Here is a 19,924-nt window from a genome sequence, read left to right as displayed (position 1 = left end):
TTTCACAACATGACTACTATGGAAGTGTTTTGCATGACTACACATCTGTAACCTGTATTGAGATGTTTGCCTTTTCAATGAGGGTGGGTGTGGAGGGAGGGAGGGAGAAAATTTGTAACCCAAAGTTTTAAAAACGCATGTTAAAAAGAAAAAAAAATCTTTAAAATAAAATAACTGTAGTTATAAAGGAAAAAAAATTAAAAAAAAAACAACAGAACAAAAGCCACCTTTAATGGCTCCCACTGTCTACAGTATAGTGCTGAATTCAGGGCCACGTATGGTATGCCCTCAACTTGCCTTTCCAGGATTCTCTCCATGCTGACCTAAGGGGCTCATCTACCATTGCCTCACCCCTAAACAGATTTCAGCTGGGTTAGCCTGCCCTCCAGATAAAAGTTAGGCTTTCAGACTCTTGCTAGCCTGGTCTCCATCTCGAAAACCCTCCCCCTTCTCTTTTCCTCTGCCCCCATCCTTCAGGAGCTGCCAGCTACCCCAAGTCTCTCCTTCTCTGACCGGTTCAAGAAATTCAACATTTATTAAGTACCTGTTAGATGCAAGGTAGGATAAAAAGAAAAATAAAATAAAACAGGCCCTGCTCTTAAGGAGCTTGCATTCTGCTGGGAGTATTACAGTGTAGATATTTAAATAAAGTAATCTGAAGAAAGAAAGAGCATTAACTGGGGGAGAGTGATGTGAGGAAGGAGAGATCACAGACGCCCACAGTTATCACCTCCTACTCTGAGATCAGTACTTGTCTGAAAGAAGCACAGAATGAAAAAAGTGCTAAACTGGAGCCAGTCAGTGAACAAGCAAGCATTCAGTGACTTGCTGCTGTGTGCCAGGCACTTTACAAATACTATTTCATTTGATCTTCACAATAACCCTTGGAGGTAGGTAGTATTATTGTCCTCATTTTACAGATGAGGAAACCGAGGTAGGTTAAATGACTTACCCAGGGTCACATAACCAGGAAGTATCTGAGGCTAGATTTTAACTCAGGTTTTTCTGACTCCAGGACCAGCAGTTCTATCCATTGTACCACCTAACTACCTCAAAATCTGGCTGTCTTCAAAATGGATATAATCACACACTGATAATGTTGGAAACTTAAAAGAAGCCAGGAAGCAGAACGTTCCAGGTGTGGAGGACAGAGAGTGAAAACTCCTGGAGCCAGGAGGTAGAATGTCCTGTAATAGCAAGGTGGCCAGTGTCAGTGGATCACAGAGTATATGGGGGAGTAAGAAGCCTAGAAAGGTAGGAAGGGGTCAGGTTTTGAAGGACTTGGAAAGCCAAACAGAAGATTTTGTATTTGATCCTGGGGCCAGTAGGGAGTCCTCGGAGTTATTTGAATTGGGGTATATGGGGGTGTGTGAGAGAGACAGACATGTTCAGACCCATGCTTTAGGAAAATCTATTTACAGCTGAATAGAGGATGGAGTGGGGGGAGACTTGTGACAGGAAGACTGACCAGCTGGCAGTTTGCAGTAGTCCAGGTGTGAAGTGATGACCCTGCACCAGGATGGTGGCCGTGTCAGAGGAGAGAAGGAGGCATATTTGAGAGAAATTTTGAAGATGAAAATGGCGACTAATTGGATATTGGTAGGGGGTGGGCTGAAAGAGTAAAGGGTCAAATATGACACCTAGGTTGGAAGACTAGCAGGATGGTGGTGGTGCCCTCTATAGTAATAAGAAAGTTAGGAAGAGGGGAAGTTTTGTGGGGAAGGAGAATTTGGTTTTGGAAACAGTGAGTTCGATAGTATCTCCAGGACATCCAGCTTGAAATATCTAATAGGCAGTTGGGAGATGTAAGCCTGGAGGTAAAGAGAGGGTAGTGCTGGATGAATAGATCTAAGAATTGTCTGCCTAGAGATGAGAATTAAGTCCATATGAGTTGATGGGCAGCTGGGTGGTGCAGTGGATAGAGTGTCAAAGATTCATCTTACTGAGTTCAGATCTGGCCTCAGACAATTACTAACTGTGTGACCCTGGGCAAGTCACAGCACCCTGTTTGCCTCACTTCCTCATCTATAAAATGAGCCGGAGAAGGAAATGGCAAACCACTCCAGTATCTTTGCCAAGAAAACCCCAAATGGAGGTCATAAAAAGTTGGACACGACTGGAATGACTGAACAATAAAAGAGTTGATGAAATTGCTAAGAGAATTAGTTTAGAGGGAGAAGAGGATCCAGGAAAGATGCTTAGGGATAGTTATAGGCCCATAATTATTGGGCATGACTTGGCCGAAGATCCAGCAAAGGAAACTAGGAAGGAGCATGAACAGGCAAGTAGGGGGGACAACCAGGAGAGGGTTAGGGTCATACAAGCTTAGAGAGTGGTGAGAGATGAGTGGGCCAGGATTAGGAAATATGTTAAAGGATTGCCTTGCTGCTCTGAAGGCCCACCTGAGATTATGTAACATAAATTTGTACGGGGTCCAGTCATTACTATGTTTTGATTTTTTTTCCAGTTTGATTAAACAGCAGGTGAGCAGGAACAAAAGCAGGGGATAGTGAGAGTAAGCAAGGGCTGGGACTTGGCAGGATAAGCCATCAAGTGTCTCCAGAGAAGAGGAGAGTGTAGAATTGAGCTGCTCCCCAAAGGGGTCAAGATAGGGAAGGGAGGAGAGTACAGCCAGTTGACAGGTGATGACTGGGGAAAGAACTGACAGGTGGGGAGTTTGGAGGAAGAACAGAGTTGGGGGTTATAAGGCAGAGGGAGGGGTGGAATGACAACAGATTATGATCAAATAAAGGAATTTCAAAGTTTATGAACATGGATGTGGAACACTTGTGGGCGATGCTAGCATCCAGGGTATGACCATTTCTGTGTGTAGCTGTGGTGAGGTGGAAGAGGGGGTCTTGGGAAATGAATGAATTGAGGAACTGAGTGTTTGAGGGAGTCAGTATATATATGTTGAAGTGTCCTAGTATGAAGGCAGCAGTGGAAGAGGGGAGAGAGACACAGGGAGCCAGACACCAGAGAAGGAAGGGCTGTGACTTGGGGGGTGGGAGACAACAGCTATGAGACTTTGGATTCACTGGTAAGTATGGATCGAGTGGCCGAACCTCAGAGGAGCAGAGGTTACTGGGTGGTGGTGAGAGGGAGAATGTGCGAGTGCCAGTGGGGAATGAGGAGTAGGGTGTGGGGGTGGGGCCGTGCATGCAAGTGCATCCATTAATTGCAGGAGGCAGCCCTCAGCTAGAGTTTTTGCCATCTCTTTGGGCTGAAGGGGAGCACCCTCTGAAAGTTACAGAGCTCACAAAAGACACTTGCTGTTCTCTCCAAGATTGGCCTTGTAGCGCTCCCACCCACGGCCTGATGTCTGCCCCCCCCCCCCCCCCCAGAGTTGCTTATGCTTGGAGACTCCCATTTTTACTGCACATAGCTAGCCATCATGAGTGCCGGGGCCCTGGTGCTTTGCAGTATCCTTTATTAGCCTTCCTTTCCTATCTGGTGAGTGAAGGACATCAAAAGATGCTTGGGGACATTCAAGCCTTCCTGGCTTCCCCAGCTTTGTCCTCTTTACCTTCAACTGTGTACAGACAGAAGTTGTTTTCAAAGGGATTTGAGGTGCTATACAACAATTATTATTTGTTCTCCCTTCACACACACACTAACATGAAAGAGAAGAGAACGTCACACAGCACCTCAATGGATTCCCAGACTCAGTCCTATTGCAGACATTCCGGTGGAATATCTCTTATTGCATGAATCACCTGATCTGTTTGTGTTGCTGGTGGCCAGTGCACTGAACTTGCAGCTCTTCATTTCTTCTCTCTCCTCAGCTGTCACTGGCTTAATCAGTGGTCTTTAGGGCATATTTGATGACTGTGAAACTCTGCTTAGTCATTTTAAGGTTTCAATTCACTGACAAGTAAAAGGCACCTACCAACTTTTACAGAATTACTTCCCATTCCCCACAGTTTGGCTAATCGAACTGGCACGGACCAGTCACTTTCCTTCTCTGTTGACTTTGTCTTCCTTCTCACTACCTCCTAAAATTTCAAGGTTCTCATAAGGCCAGTGGTTTGTGATTATCAAACATGGAATACTTGTCAGTTATGTGACACCTATAATCTCTAGCCAATGGAAGCACCAAACTAGTAAGTGCCTGTAGAGTCTAGCATCCTGTAATATCTGCTCATGCAGAATATAGAGGTTTTGAAGAGCTTCATGGGGTGAGCTCCTTGGGTTTGCTCTCTGGTCCGTCTCAGCACCGTCAAAGGATCATATTGACAGTCCCCTAGGAATGAATGGGAACATTTTAAAGAGTATTCTGTTTCTGTTTAGATTTGATGACTGAGCTGGGTCTCTCTCTCCAAGAGACTTCTTTTGGAAGGGATAAATAACATTTGAGCTATCTGGAAAATGTTAGGGTCTTTTTTCAAGTGCTCATATGCACTATGCATTTTATTTGCTGGGAGATTTTCTGATGTAAAGAATGTCACCCCTAAAATCGTATTCTCTTTACTCCTCATGTGTGTATAAATCATTTGACATTAGAAGATTGTGAAAACTGTGTAGAAGGACTGTACCTTGTGTACAGTTTACACCTTGGTAGCACATCAGAACTACAGCCAAGGCCAGAGGCACTTGGCCAGAGCAGTAAAGGCTAACTCTTGTGCTATAGGTAGTAGAGAATTATTATCCCCATTTTAGAGGTGAAGAAATTGAGGCTCAAGGGTGAAGTGACTTGCCTGGTCACATAGCTCGGAAATGTTAGGACATCAGTCCAGGTTTTTTGACTAATTCCATTTTGACTCTACTACACTGCCTCTTTTCTGTGACTTACAAATTATGGAATTATGGATTAGTAATGATTTCACACAGGCCTCCATAAAACTACGTGCTTTGCACACTCTTGCACTTCCACAATGAAGAAATTAGGTCTCAGAGAGCCATTGGTTATACCTGAAAGGATTCAATGGCCCAGCAAGGACAGCTGCTTGGTCATTTCTTCCAAGGTTGCTGTTAAGGTCATGGTGTCCTGTCTAAAAATGTTCAAAGTAGTTTCATGTTAAACTGCCACCTCCTCAAAGTCTCTCCTAAGTCTGTCTTTAATGTTATTGCAGGTGCTAAGAAGATTTGTTTCCTGGTAGCTTAAATTGAGTTAAGCAACATCTCATGGATTTTGCTTTTTCATAAATTTGGAACATTTCCATTTTAAATAACCCTTCTAGCCTTGCCTTTATAAACCTGTGGCCCAGCGCTTAGTGCATGGTGCCCATTCCCTGTGTGTAAGTGACTGACAAAGCATTGGACCTAATCACAAACTTATTACTAGTCAATCCTCAACCCTTTGGGAGGGGAAAAGAAAAAGAAAGGAGCCTTAAGTGATTTGGGGCATAGTTGTTCGTGGCCTTGGCTTTATTGAACATTGGGGTATGAGTTTGCTTTTAGGTCTCACAAGCCTCTTGAGGGCAGGGCCTATTTCCTTTTCGTCTTTGTATTTGCATTATCTAGGTGCTCGATAAATGTTTACTGTTATTGCTGCTTGTCCAGCTTGTAACAATGATCAGCTTTTTAATTTTTTAGCTAGTATCAAATGGTTTTGATGATTACTCTTTTTATATTATAGTTGAGTTGGGATCTGGTAATTCTGAGCCTTCATTCCTACTTTTTTTTTCATTATATTCCTCCAAAATTTTATTTTGTCCAGTTATAATTATATGTGATAATATAATATTTATACATTTATGTAGTATAATTTTTATTGTTAAGCATCTCAGTTTCTTTAATGATTCATAGTTTTCTAAGTAAGCCATTAAGATCTTCTGCAAATAGGGATAGTTTTGTTTTCTCTTTGCAAATGTTTATACTTTTATTCTTGTGTCTTATTGCTATGTTTAGCCTTTCCAGTGTTGTGTCAAATAATAGTGGGATGTGGAGCATTTTGATATTTATTTTTTTAAACTGGAGAAAGTGGTATGTTTGTCTTGAACTTGAACATCTTTTCCTACTTACTGGTTTTCCCTCAAAATTCAGTCAGTATTTGTGAGTAGGGGCCTCCTTTGCAATACAGTAACATTTTATAAACTAGCTATTTAATTCTAAGATTTGAGCCTGTTGCAGATACTAACCTCACAGCCTCCCTACCGGTAGGTGGTAAGAGGAGAGAAATTTGCTGACTTTGCTGTGCCTTGTAGTGAGTCACTAGCAAAGCTGTGCTTAGAAATCACAAGTTCTTCCTTAGAGTCCCTATGGCTTCAATCTGACTGTGCCTGTTTTTCATAGAAATTGTTTTTGTACAAAAGTTTTTGAAAACTAGGGGCATGGAATTCATTGTTTTTTTCTTTGAGATCGCATCATATTTAGTGAAATAATACATTGGGAGCCAGAAGACTTGGGCTCTAGGCCTCGTCCTGCTACTGACCAATTACTTGGGGAGGCTCATCTTTCTCTGATTTAATTTTCTCATTTTTAAAATGAGATGGTTGGACTCAATGGCCTTTAAGGCCCCTTTCTAACTGACAGGCTATGTATGATTCCATGATTTGCTTGATTTTAGGCAGAATTCTCAATCACTGCATACCTCAGTTTCCCCTCCATGTGTAATGTGTACAGTTGTTAAAATGTGGGGATCATAATATTCTTCTAAATTCACAGGTAGCAAAGCAATTGGGCTTATGTTTAATTGGGTTTATGTTTTTGCATATATAAATTTTTTTCCACCCAAGCACTTTTAGAAACCATGTTCACTTTTTAGTTATGAACCTTTTATAAAGGAGATAAATTCTTTTTGTTTGTGTTTTTATTATGAATTTCACAAACATCAACAAACACAAGTATTTCCTTATATAAAAAAAGATCAGAAAGAGAATTGTATATGACTTCACCATGACTATATTACATAATAGTCTGTTTTTTAAAGAATCAATTAAATTGAACCCAATAGTTCTATTACTGCCCTTCTTGTTTGGGTCCCCCTTTAAACTCTGAGATAAATTTTTCCTTGAGGGTGCCAACCTTAGCCTCCACATCCAGCCCATGTCTTCAGTTCACATTTGTGAGCACGCACATGTGCGTGCATGTTGGATTTTGAATTCAAGCATTACCCCTTTTGTTGTAAATGGCTATTGTTACTCATTTGCTCTCTGTTGGGTTTTATACAGATGGAACCTAACTTCCTGCGGAACCAGTGTGGCGAGCTCTGAATGCAGTGAGGAGCTCTTTTCATCAGTTTCTGTCGGTGACCAGGATGATTGTTATTCCCTGCTAGATGACCAGGAGTTCACATCTTTTGATTTATTCCCCGAGGGAAGTGTCTGCAGTGATGTCTCTTCTTCTATTAGCACTTACTGGGACTGGTCAGACAGTGAATTTGAGTGGCAGGTAGGTTTTTTCTTTCTTTTCTCCTTATCAGCAGACGTACAAAATATGATTCCCTTGATGGCACTTTGCTTTTCATCTTAATTTCAAGTGTCTCTTGGATCTGATAACCTAATCTAAAGCTGATAATTCAAGAGTGTAATAATTGTAATTTTTGTATTGTTTGATGTTATAGTTATAATGATAGGACTCTAATATGGAGTCATTTAGGCTAAGTGGTCCTAATGTCCATAAAGCATATAGGCAATGACAGACAAGTTAGTATTTTTCCATTGTTTTGACCTATTTTAACCTTGTGTAAATCTTTGCAGCTTCTGACTGGATAAAACTCCTGGCCATTTGCAGTGGCCTGTAAGCTACTCCTTCTGCTGCCTCAGGTGGCCAACTCAAACCCTGTCCCAGTTTCTGGTCTCTTTAAAGAAACACCCCTACCTGAGCCTCACCTGAACCTGGTGTCAATGAGTGACCCTAAGAACTTCACCACATCTGGGTCTGATTAGGAATGCCCTCTCCCACATCTGGCACTGATTACCTATTCTCCACCAAGCCCAGTTTGAGGGCATAAAACTTCTCTACCTAAACCCCAACTTTCAGCATGTATTTCCTTTGATAGGACTCACTCCCTCTAGTATTCAGAGAGCTTCTTGCATCATGGGGACAAATCTCATTCTATATTGCCATAGAGAGAGAGTGTGTGTGTGTGCGCGCGCTTTTTTTGATGTTATGCCTTCTTGCTGCACCTCATAACAATAAAGCTCCTGTTTGTGCCAGCTTCCTTAGTACCAATTTCTTGCAATTCCCTGAACCCCAGATCTTTGCTTTAACATGAGCTGTGAGGCCAGATAAAGCAAGGGGTATACTTACTTATTTTGCTCCATTTTAGTTAATGGATCTTATAAATTTCTGATACTTGTTGTAGACATTCTTGTTAATTTATTATATAATCTAATGACTTATGTGTGTTATATGGGGTGAGTCAAAGACCTTGAGGACCATAGATGAGAATTATGTAGAAATAATAATTATAATAGCTCCCATGTTAGGGCACGTTAAGATTTGCTAAGTGCTTGACATGTTATTTCATTTGATTCCCACAACAACCTTGGAAAGTAGGTGCTATTATTATCCCTGTTTTACAGATGAGGAAACTGAGACAGGCTAAGCGAAAGTACATAAGGGTTTTTGAATCACCTAATATGCAAAGAATTATTCGGTAGAATTGGAGCTAGAAGAGATCTTGGAGATGAGACAGTGGAGATCCTGAGTCTCACACATTCTAGGTAGAAGAGCCAGAATTTACAATCATGTCTTCTGACTCCAGCTACAGTATGCTTGCCACACTGCCACACTGCCTTTAGGAGGCTTATCACTTGCTGAGTTCTTTTCCTTTCATTCATTTCTCCCCTGGTCCTATCCTTGTCCCCAAACCATGCATATATAAAATGTCTTTTGTTTCAGATTAGATGAAGATGCTGGTACAGCTTGGGTATAGCCTTTGTTAGCAAATGCAAATATATTGTTGTAACATTGCAGTTCAGGTGCCAATATCCTCCCACTGCCCACAACTTGTCCCTCATTCACAGTAAGGTCTTACAAAGTTTCCCAAGAGAGCAGTTACATTGAATGCTTTCCTGATGGGTCCTCTTAGAAATGACACTTTTTTTTTTACCTTGCTTATCTCATGGAGTTTATTTAGCATTTTCACATGTAGTTGTAAGGGAAAGCTACCACCAGTATTCGCTGTTGTGTAAATGTGAGTGTTTATAATATTAGACTAGACTCTAATTATATCCAGTAATGCTTTCCCTCTTCTGAAATTAGAATATGTATACTCTCTTAATAATCTGTTGGATTTAAGTTTTCTTAAATGTACTGTTTAACCAAATTGGAAAAAACTTTAAAAACATTCTTTTGTCATTGAGAAATTCTAACTAAATTTGTATAAATATTTCAAAAATTTAAATCTTAGAAATTTAGGCTTCTGGGGGAGTTGATTCTCTTTTTCACCGATCAAAAAGAGAAACTCCCCTTCTTTCACAGGATCCTAGATTTAGAACTGGAAGGGCCTTAGTCACAGGGTTGTTAACCAGGATCAAATAAGTTGATATGTGTTAAGTGTCTTACAAAACTTCGAGCACGATAGAAATGGGAGTTATTATTAAGGGGTCCTAGAGATGAAGTCAAATTCCGACTCAGGTTGAGGCACCTGCCACCATTGGGCCAAACACCTCACGTGATCCTCAGCATCTTCATGTCTGAGAACTTGGGTAAATGATGATGATCACAGCTAGTATCTCAATAGCACTTTAAGGTTTGCAAAGCATTTTACCTCCGTTATCTCATTTGATCTTCACAACACCCTGGAAGGCAGGTACTGTTATCCTCATTTTATGGTGATGAATGCAAGACTGAAGGGGGATGAGTGACTTGTCCAGGGTCACACAGCTACTAAGTGTCTTAGGCAGGATTCAAACTCAGGTGTTCCTGACCCCAAGTGCAGTGCTCTATCCATTTTGCCATCTACCTGCTAGAAGTTAGTTAGCAAATGATTTTGGTCATAGCACTAATACAAAGGGCCTTAACCTTTTTTGTGTCCTGTACCCCTTTGGCAGTGTAGTGAAGCCCCTTCTCAGAATATTTTTAAAAGCATAAAATAAAATACATAGGATGCAAAGGAGTCCCATTTATAGTGAAATAGTTACCAAAATATTAAAAAAGCCACGAATTCACAGACCTCAGGTTATGAACCCTTGCACTAAGGTGTGGAGCATCCAGTGAGCTGGGGCAGCGGAAGAGATGTCCACACTGATGAAATTTTACCCTCTTAAGCTGTTGGCATCATCTCTGTACCATTTATCTCCTATCTGGAGCATATGGATCTGATTAGAGAATGTGGATGGGCATATCCTGTTGTGTGGAGCATGGTGGTTCAACTCCTGACTTAGTTTGTGTGACCTCAGGCAGGTCACTTTACTTTTTCTGTACCTCTTCTGTTCAGAAGAGATTGGATTAGCTATTTGTGATCTCTTTTCTCATAAATCTATGAGAAAACTGAAGTCCAGAGAGGTTAGTTACTTTCCCAAGATCACACAGGTAATAAGTAGCAGAACTGGGATTTGAAACCAGGTCCTCTGACTTCAAATTCAACTCTTTTTGCTGCATGCCTTTTTTTCTTTTGTTTGTTTAAAAAATTACTTATTTTCAGTTCCAAATTCTTTACCCCCACCCATTGAGAAGGCAAGAAATATAATACCCATGAAGTCATGCAAAACATGTTTCTGCATTAGCTATGTTCCAAGGGGGAAAAAAAGCAAGAAAAAAATAAAGGAAAAAAAATACGCTTCAGTCTGCACTCAGAGTCCATCAGTTCTCTGTCCAAAGGTGGATAGCATTTTTCATCGTGAGTCATTTGGAATTGTTTTGGATCATTGTATTGATCAGAGTAGCTAAGTCATTCACAGTTGATCATCTTACAGCATTGCTATTACTGTGTACGATGTTCTGGTTCTGTTCACTTCACATTGCATCATTTCATATAGATCTTCCCAGATTTCTCTGAAACCAACCCCCCCCCTTGTTATTTCTTACAGCACAATAGTATTGCTTTTCTTCCTTTTGAAAGAAATACAGTATGCAACTCATTTTTTAGTCATAGAGCCATCTATAACAATTGGAACTTAAGTTCTTAAGATACAGTGTTGTGCTTTTGCACATAATGATAATAATGGGATTATTAACTGGAGATAAAGTATGGGTGGGCAGTATTCTTACCTTTAGAACAAATTTTAGTTCTAAGGGTAATCATTCAAACATTGCTTTTTTTTTTTTTTTTGGCTAGGCAGTGGGGTTAAGTGACTTGCCCAGGGTCACACAGCTAGTAAGTGTTATGTGTGAGGCCGGATTTGAACTCAGGTCCTCCTGAATCCAGGGCCAGTGCTCTATCCACTACGCCACCTAGCTGCTCCAAACATTGCTTGTTTTTTTTTTTACTTAGTTTTTTAAAATCCCATGAATGAATTGTTAGAAATCCCTTAATAAACACTTGCATTCATTAGTGCTTAATGAAATGATAACCTCGACTTTAATATTAGTAGCTGCTTTTGCAGGTGTACAAAAAAAAAGAAATAAATTTTATTAAATTTATTTTATTAAATAAAAATAAAATAAAAAATAAAAATTATTTTTTTCATTTGCACTAAATTCTATTTATTTGACTTACCTAACCAACTTTTGCAGCTGCAATTTTTATCTCTGGGAATGATTCAGAGATTTCCATCTTCTTCCTATGGGTCAAACCCAACATGACTGAAATAGAATATCTTTCTCCATTTGCCCCTTCCTACTTGTCTTTTCTGTCAGTGGTAGATGGCATCATTCTATCACTTAGGCTCCAAAGCACAGATTGTCATTCGCTTCTTCTGCTGGACTACTCCCCCAGGCATCTTTTTCCCCTTAAAATCCCATCAGTGTGCCTTTTTGGTATATCACTTGATAATCTTGCCACTTTGTTTTGTCCATATCAATTTCCTTATGATTTTATTTTGCTCTATAAAAAAGCAAAAGCATTTTATAATTTCTGAGGGCTTTCCAAAATGATTCCATAGGTTTGCAATTCTACCAGCAATGAACCTGCATCTCTACCACCCCTTATGCTTTTTACTATTGTTACTCTTTTTTTTGCTAATCTGATGTATATGAGGTGGTACATCAGAGTTGTTTTCCTTTGCATCTCTTTGATTATCAGTGAAGTTAGGCATTTTTCAAGTGTTTTCTCTTTTGGACCGTTTATGCATTGTGAACTAGGTACTACTGTTGTGACTTAGAAAATAAGTTCCTTATATTTTGGATGTCAAGTCTTTGTGTCATATATAATCATAAATATTTTTTCTCAATCTCTTGTGCTTTTTTCTGAGAACAGAGCAATACCAAATAATTTATTTGTTTACTCTCAGGTTAAAATTCAAAACATTATTCTTTAATTTCTATCTCAATCCAGTTCTCCAAGAAGTTGTATTTTTTTCTTATTTTTTTACTCTCAAGTTATAATTCATAACACTATTCTTTAATTACCATCTCAATCTAATTCTCCAAGAAGTATTTTTTTCTCTCTTCCTTTATTTTTTTCTCATTTACATGTTAAAAAAAACACCTTTTAACATTCGTGGTTTTTTTTTTAAATTTTGAGTTCCAAATTCTTTCCCTCTCCCCTCCTTGAGAAGGCAAGCAATTTGATGTAGATTATACATGTACAGTCATGCAAAACATATTTCCGTATTAGCCATGCTGCAAAAGAAGACAGACCAAAAAAAAAAAAAAACCGAGAAAAATAAAGTGAAAAGTAGCATGTTTCAGTCTCTATTCAGGCAACATTAGTTTTTTCTCTGGAGGCAGATATCATTTTCTATCATGAGTCCTTTAAGATTGTCTTCGATCATTGTATTTCTGAAAATAGCTAAGTCATCCACACTTCTTTTTTTTCCTCTTTTTTTTCTTTAAATATTTGTCATCCACACTTCTTCATCATATGGTATTGCTGTTACTGTGTACAATATTCTGCTGGTTCTGCTCACTTTACTTTGTATCAGTTCACGTAAGTCCAGGTTTTTCTGAAATCATCTTGCTTGTCATTTCTTACGGCACAATAGTATTCAATCACAGCTCTATACAACTTGTTTAGCCATTCCCCAATTGGTGGGCATTCCCTCGATTTCCAATCCTTTGCCACTACAAAAAGAGCTGCCATAAATAATTTTTTACATATAGATCCTTTTCCTTTTTCTTTGATCTCTATATGATATAGACCTAGTAGTGATATTGCTGAGTAAAAAGGTATGCACAGTTTTATAGCCATTTGGGTATAGTTCCAAATTGCTCTCCAGAAGGGTTGGATCAGTTCACAACTCCACCAACAGTGCATTACTCTCCCAATTTTTCTACGTTTTCTCCAACATTTATCATTTTCCTTTTTTGTCATATTAGCCAATCTGATAGGTATGAGGTGGTACCTCAGAGTTGTTTTATTTTGCATTTTTCTATTCAATAGTAATTTAGAACATTTTTTCATATGACTATAGATTGGTTGATTTCTTCTGAAAACTACCTGTTTTTTTGACCATTTAGCAACTGGGGAATGACTTGTATTCTTATAAGTTTGACTCAATTCTCTATGTAAGTGAGAAATGATGCCTTTATCAGAGAAACTTGCTGTAAAAAATTTTCCCCTGGTTTCCTGCTTTCTTTCTAATCTTGGCAATATTGGTTTTGTTTGTGCAAACCCTTTTAAATTTAGCCAAAATTATCCATTTTACATCCTATAATGCTCTCTATCTCTGGTTATAAATTCTTCCCTTATCCATAGATCTGATAGCTCAAATTTTCCATGCTCTTCTAATTTACTTATGATATCTTCCTTTGTGTCTAAATCATGTACCCATTTTGACCTTATGTTGGTATACACTGTGAGGTGTTAGTCTGTACCTAGTTTCTGCCAGACTACTTTCTAGTTTTCCCAGCAATTTTTGTCAAATAGTGAATTCTTGACCCAAAACCTTGGCTCTTTGGGTTTATCAAACACTAGATTACTCTGGTTGTTTACTACTGTGCACCCAATCTATTCCACTGATGCACCACTCTGTTTCTTAGCCAGTACCAGATTGTTCTGTTGTGCTTTAAAAAAAAAAAGGTTTATGTTATACTGAGTTTTTATTTTAATTTGGTCAAGTATATCAATTTTGCTGCTGTAACAAGACCCTTCTCTTTGTTGAAATGAAATAATTAACCTCTTTTGCACACATCTAGCTGGAATTCACTTGGAGGGAAATACATTGTGTAGGATGTGGGGTTAAGTCCTTTTCCCACCAAATTACCAGTGAATGTTTTTGTTTTTATCTTAAGTTTAATAGCCTTTTATTCCTCTACTTGTCCTCTAATTTTTAAGATTTCTTTTTCTCTTGTTTATTATTTATTTATTTGTTAAGAACTTGACAAACATCAAATTTCTATATATGGAGTTGATCAGACAATAAGATTGTTATACATGAAGCTGTGTACCTTTCATATATACTTCTTGTCTTTCTTTTAAAGCATGTGACAAGTTCAACAGGTGACTTTCAAAGCTATCCTGGTTGTCTGTGATTCCCTTCTAGCCTATTCCTTCTATTCTCTTCTGGGCATTTAATTTTTTTAAAAAATGCCTCAATGGTCTCCTTTTTAAAAAAAAAAAATTTTCTTTATTTTTTTTTGGCAACACCAAGACTGGGGTTCCATTCTTTTCCCTTTCCCCACCCCCACTGGAAAAAAAAGAAAGAGGCCTTTTAAAGAAATACTCTGAGTCAAGCAAAGCAAATTTCCCCACATTGACTACGTCTGAAAATGCACGTCTTATTCGGCACCCATAGTCCATCACTTCTCTGTCAGGTGTAGGTATCATGTTTCATCAGTCTTCTGGAATCAGGGTTGGTTATTGCATTGATCCGAGTTCTTAAGTCTTTAAAAATTCCAACCTTTTTTTTTTTTTAAAGAACATTTGTTAAATAATGAATCCTTTGCTGGTTTTTCTTTTCTATAAATAAGTTTACCAAACATATCAGTGTTTTATAAACATTTGGTTGGTATCTGTTCTGTTGCATTGTTATTTCTCTCTCTTTTTTGCCCAGTACCAGATAGTTTTGCTGATAAACTACTCAGTATTGTGTTTGCAAGCCTTGGGGTGGAAGAGCCCTCTTGCCAGCTTTTCTCTTTCTGTATGCCCCTTGGGGTTCTTGCCTACTTGTTTCTTTTTTTGGTATTAATTTGGACATCAAGAAACATAAACATTTCAAGATACAAAGAACAGAAAAAGAGGATTTTATGTGAAGCATGTATGTGAACTTGTATTTTATATGTCTATACATACACACACATATATAAATATATATTTAATACAGTAGTAACAAAATTGCCCTGCTTATTCCCTTTAGACCTTCCCTCTGCTCTCATATATGTATTTTAAAATTTTGTCATTTATTCTTTTCTTTCTTTTTGCATCATTATCACTGCATTATCACTATTCACCCCCTCTCACCTCAGATGCTTTCCTTTGTAACAAAAACTCACTTGTTTTTTCCAAATAAATTTCATTGTTGTTTTCTCATGTTCAATAAAGGGAGTTTGTTCATAATTTGTTTGGTCATATTAAATAGAATCCATTAATTTGAGGTATGTTGTTAATTTTCCTATATTAATTGGACCCATTCATGAATACCCATCGCTTTTTACCATTGCTGCCACCCTAATCTAGGCCCCTGAAGGCCGCTGGTTCTGGTTGAGCATCGTCACTCAGGCCCTGGTCCTTTTGTATTAATAAATCTTTCATTAAAACTTTCTCAGTAATTATTCAGATTTCATTTAACCAGTTTTGATGCTCAAATTGTCATGATAATTTTTCAGTTACTCTTTTTAAATCTCCTTCATGATTCTTGGTTTCTTCGCTCTTCCCTTTTTTTTTCTCATATGTTGATTTGTTTTGCTGAACTGCTTTTGTTTTTCTTTGTTACAAGAGATGGTTCACGGTGTAGGGGAGAAGAGAGGCATGTTTGGAAGTGAATGTGATGTAAAAACAAAGGAGTCAACAAAAATAACATTTAAAAAACCTTCAATATTGAACATCAATACCCCCATCTAAACTTTCTCAGCAGTTGTTAATATTTAAATTGCTTGATTTTTATGCATAAAGTATAACAATTTTTTAGTTACCACCTGTGAGATCCCCATTGTGGTCCTGGGTTTGTTCACTCTTCTGATACTTCTACTTTCTTCTCTTTGCATTCTTTCAGAAGGGTTTTTCTGGGTATCTTTCTTCCTCAGATATGTTGGTGTTAATTGCCCTGTGATATTCACATTCAGTGTTCATAAATATTCATAGAGGTTATTTAATTTAACCCTGTTATTTTACAGATGACCAAGCTTCTACCAGATGAGATTAGGTGATGCTCAAAGTCATACAGGGAGAAGTGGTATGGCCAGGATTTCAACTCAGCTGACAGGATCCTAGTTCTTGAGCTGGAAGGGACCATAGGACATAAGAAAGAGACCATAAAGGCCAACCCCCTCATTTTACAAGTGAACACACTGAGTGCTAGATAGGTGGGGTGGCTTACCCAGGATCCCATAGGGAGTAAGAAGTGACCAAGGCAAGATGTGGAAGGCAGACACTCCAACTCCAGAGCCTGTGCTCTTTCCACTGCCTCTAACTAGGGCCTCACAATAATGTGCCACACGTGGTCTGCCTCATTCTCTATCATTGGATGTTTCTGTTGCATCCAAGTTTTTGGCAGTTACATATAATGCTACTATGAACATTTTTGGACAGAAAATACCTTGTTGATTTTTTTTAAAAAAAAAACAACACTTTTAAGGTATATTCTCAGTAATTGAATGATCGGGTCAAAGAGTGTAATTATTTTTTTTATGACTGATGCTCAATGCTGCCGGACTGTTCCTAAAAGGTGCTGTGGGTTTGATATTCTACCAGCATTTAACCTATTTCTCCACATACCCTGTTCCTCTTCTTTCCTTCCTTCCTTCCTTTTCTCCTTCCTTTCTTTCTTCCTTCCTTTCTTCCTTCCTTTTCTTTCTTTCTTCCCTCCATTTCTCCCTCCCTCCCTTCCTTCCTCTCCTCTCTTTTCCAATTTGATGAGTGCAAGGTGATATTTCAAAGTTGCTTTCATTTGTATCTCTTTGATTATTAGTGAGGTTGGATATTTTTCAAGTAATTCTAAACAATTATGTGCTTCCTCTTTGGAAATTGTTTCTATTCTTGAACCACTTTTCTATTGTGGGCTGGGTGCTGCCAGTGTGATTTTTTTTTTGCTATATTTGTATATTCTAGATATCTTATATTTGTATATTTTAGATATCACACTTATTTATATATTAGATGTCTGATAGCTATATATACCTTATATATTTTATATATACCTTAAATACAAATGTTTTATATACGTCTATATATATACATATATATATATCTTGTATATTTTAGATATCATATCTTTATCACACACACATATATGTATAAATGGCCATAAATATTTTCCTCTAATCTGTTGATTGGAAGAGAGATACAGGGGGAAATGGAGGCTATGGAAAACAATATTAATACAGTTTTACTATAAGTAGTATAAAATTATTGATCTATATTGTACAAAGTTTATATTTTAATATAGTTGAACTTATATTTTAATTTAGTCAAGCACATCAGTTTTATTGCTAATATTGCCTTTTGGGGACTGACCGTTTTGGTGTCTAATCTCCATCTTGTTGCCCCATAACCATTTATTTCATAAACTATTGTTATGATTTGTGTGTGTGAAATCATTTCTGAAAACATTCTTTTGTTATAAAAATTAACAAACACAATAGTATATTCAAGAATTAGGTACAATGCCTTTCTTAATGAATGTTAGATGACTTTGTCATCAGTATTTCTCCTATATAAATAATTCTGGACCTACGGTATTTTGGTTTTCTGTAATAACCAGTGATTTCTTATCAGGAATACTAATAAATATAAATTAAAGTTGGTCAATTTTTTTAAATAGACTTGCTTTAAGTTTTGTGTATGAAGGTTTCTAAAGATCTAATTGAATCAAAGTTAAATTATCCACTGAGGTATAACCAAACTTTGAAAGACTAGTCTTAGCCAGAGATGTACCTAAATTGTCTTCTTTCCTCACCCTACACCACTCCTCCAGAAGAGATCTTCCATTACTTTGGTTCTTTTTTGTTGGATTTTAAAGCCCTTTGGATGTTTTTGAGAAATAGAAATCTTTTAAAAAGAATTCAGGGTAGCTAGCTGGCTCAGTGGATATACTGCTTGGCCTGGAGTCAGGAAGATCTAAGTTCAAATTGGGCCTCAGACACTTAATAGCTGTGTGACCCTGGACAAGTCACTTAATGTGTGTTTGTCTTAATCCATTGGAGAAGGAAATGGCAAACCACTCCAGTATCTTTGCGAAGAAAACCCCATGGATAGTATGGTCCCTGGGGTCATGTTTTAAGTGTAGCTCATTTGTCACAACTACCCTTGTTAGAAGCAGGTAAAGTTACATTATCCCAAATTTACCAGTAGAAAACTCAAGCCCAGAGAAGTGACTTGCCCCAGATCACACAATAGGGAAGTTTCTGAGCTAGGAGCTGAATCCAGGTCTCATGGGCCTCAGTCTATACTTGTTGTCTCTGCAGGAATATCCAGTAATAAAGCCCTTCCATCCACTGTTAACTGTTTTCATTCTGAGGCAACAGGCATTGCATTCCTCCCTGCCCCACACTTAATAGTATTTTATTTTTTCCAGTTACATGTAAAGATAGTTTTCAACATTTTGAGTTCCAAATTTTTTTCTCCCTCCTCTGCCTACCCAAGATAGCAAGCAATCTGATATAGGTTATATGTGTGTGTGTGTGTGTGTGTGTGTGTGTGTATACACATATAATGTATATATGTGTGTATATATATACATATAATGTGTATATGTGTGTATATATATACACATATATATATACACACACAAAATATATATATACAATCCTATTTAAACATATTTACACAGTAGTCCTCTTGTGAAAGAAGAATCAGAACAAAAGGGGAAAACCATGAGAAAGAAAAAGCAACAAAAAGAGAGAAAATAATATGCTTCAATCTACATTCAGACTCCATAGTTCTTTCTCTGGATGTGGATAGCATTTTCCATCATGAATCTTGGAATTCAGACGTTGCATTTTAAGGGTTTTATACTTACCTTTTTCAAGGCTTTCTATGTCCTACCCTTAGGTACTATCCTCTTTTCCTAAATTTATTTTCAAAGGGTAACTTGTATGTTGATATTAGCAAATCAAACTATATTGACTGGCTCATTGAATGACTAACTGCCTAGTATTTCTTGTTCAGGTATCTGAAATTTTGGCTAAAAATTGATATTCTGAGTTCCTTTATTTGCCATTAGGCTTGTCTTGTAACCTCTAATTAGATTGTAAGCTCCTTGAGGACAGGTATTGGTCTTTTTCAAAACCTTTTTGTATTCCCACCTCTTAAATATCTGGCACATAGTATGCACTTAATCAGTGCTTATTGATCCAATTGATTGAACTAATTTTGTTTGCTTAGGCCTTTGGCTCTTCAGAACTGAAAGTTTGGCTCTTTTTTTCCCCCTTTTGAAGTTACCAGGCAGTGACATTGCAAGTGGGAGTGATGTGTTCTCTGACGTCATCCCCAGCATTCCCAGCTCACCATGCCTGCTTCCCAAGAAGAAAAACAAACACCGCAACCTAGATGAGCTCCCCTGGAGTGCCATGACAAACGATGAGCAGGTAGAACTCTCTTCTCCATTTGTAATTAAAAGGCGAAGGTCAATGGACTATCTCTTTAAAGTTGGAGTGCACATGTAGGCAATCTGAACTCGAACTTGCCTTTAGAGAGAGCTTTTTGTTCCCCATATAGAGCTTTCGGGCTTTCAAAGTGCTTTGCTTACAACAGCCTTATGAGGTAGGAGAGCCAGCTTTCGGCAGGGGGGAGGGTGCAGGGAGGGGGAAGGAGCTCTACCTGACCTGTTCAAGCAAA

The 19,924-nt window shown here is 38.1% G+C and overlaps 1 protein-coding gene across 1 annotated transcript in view; it reads left to right on the top strand.

Moving 5' to 3' along the window:
• FAM199X (family with sequence similarity 199, X-linked) overlaps window positions 1–19,924 on the top strand; it is a 35,590-nt gene that overhangs the window by 8,246 nt on the left and 7,420 nt on the right. The window contains exons 2-3 of the mRNA XM_027861386.1: window positions 7,113–7,332; window positions 19,525–19,674. Of these exons, the coding sequence (XP_027717187.1) occupies window positions 7,113–7,332; window positions 19,525–19,674 (370 nt within the window). The remainder of the gene's footprint in view (window positions 1–7,112; window positions 7,333–19,524; window positions 19,675–19,924) is intronic.

Source organism: Vombatus ursinus, unplaced genomic scaffold, assembly GCF_900497805.2.
Source record: "Vombatus ursinus unplaced genomic scaffold, bare-nosed wombat genome assembly UNPS02014735.1, whole genome shotgun sequence".
In the NCBI taxonomy this organism is placed as follows: Eukaryota; Metazoa; Chordata; class Mammalia; order Diprotodontia; family Vombatidae; genus Vombatus; species Vombatus ursinus.
This window is presented reverse-complemented; position numbering and strand designations above follow the sequence as displayed.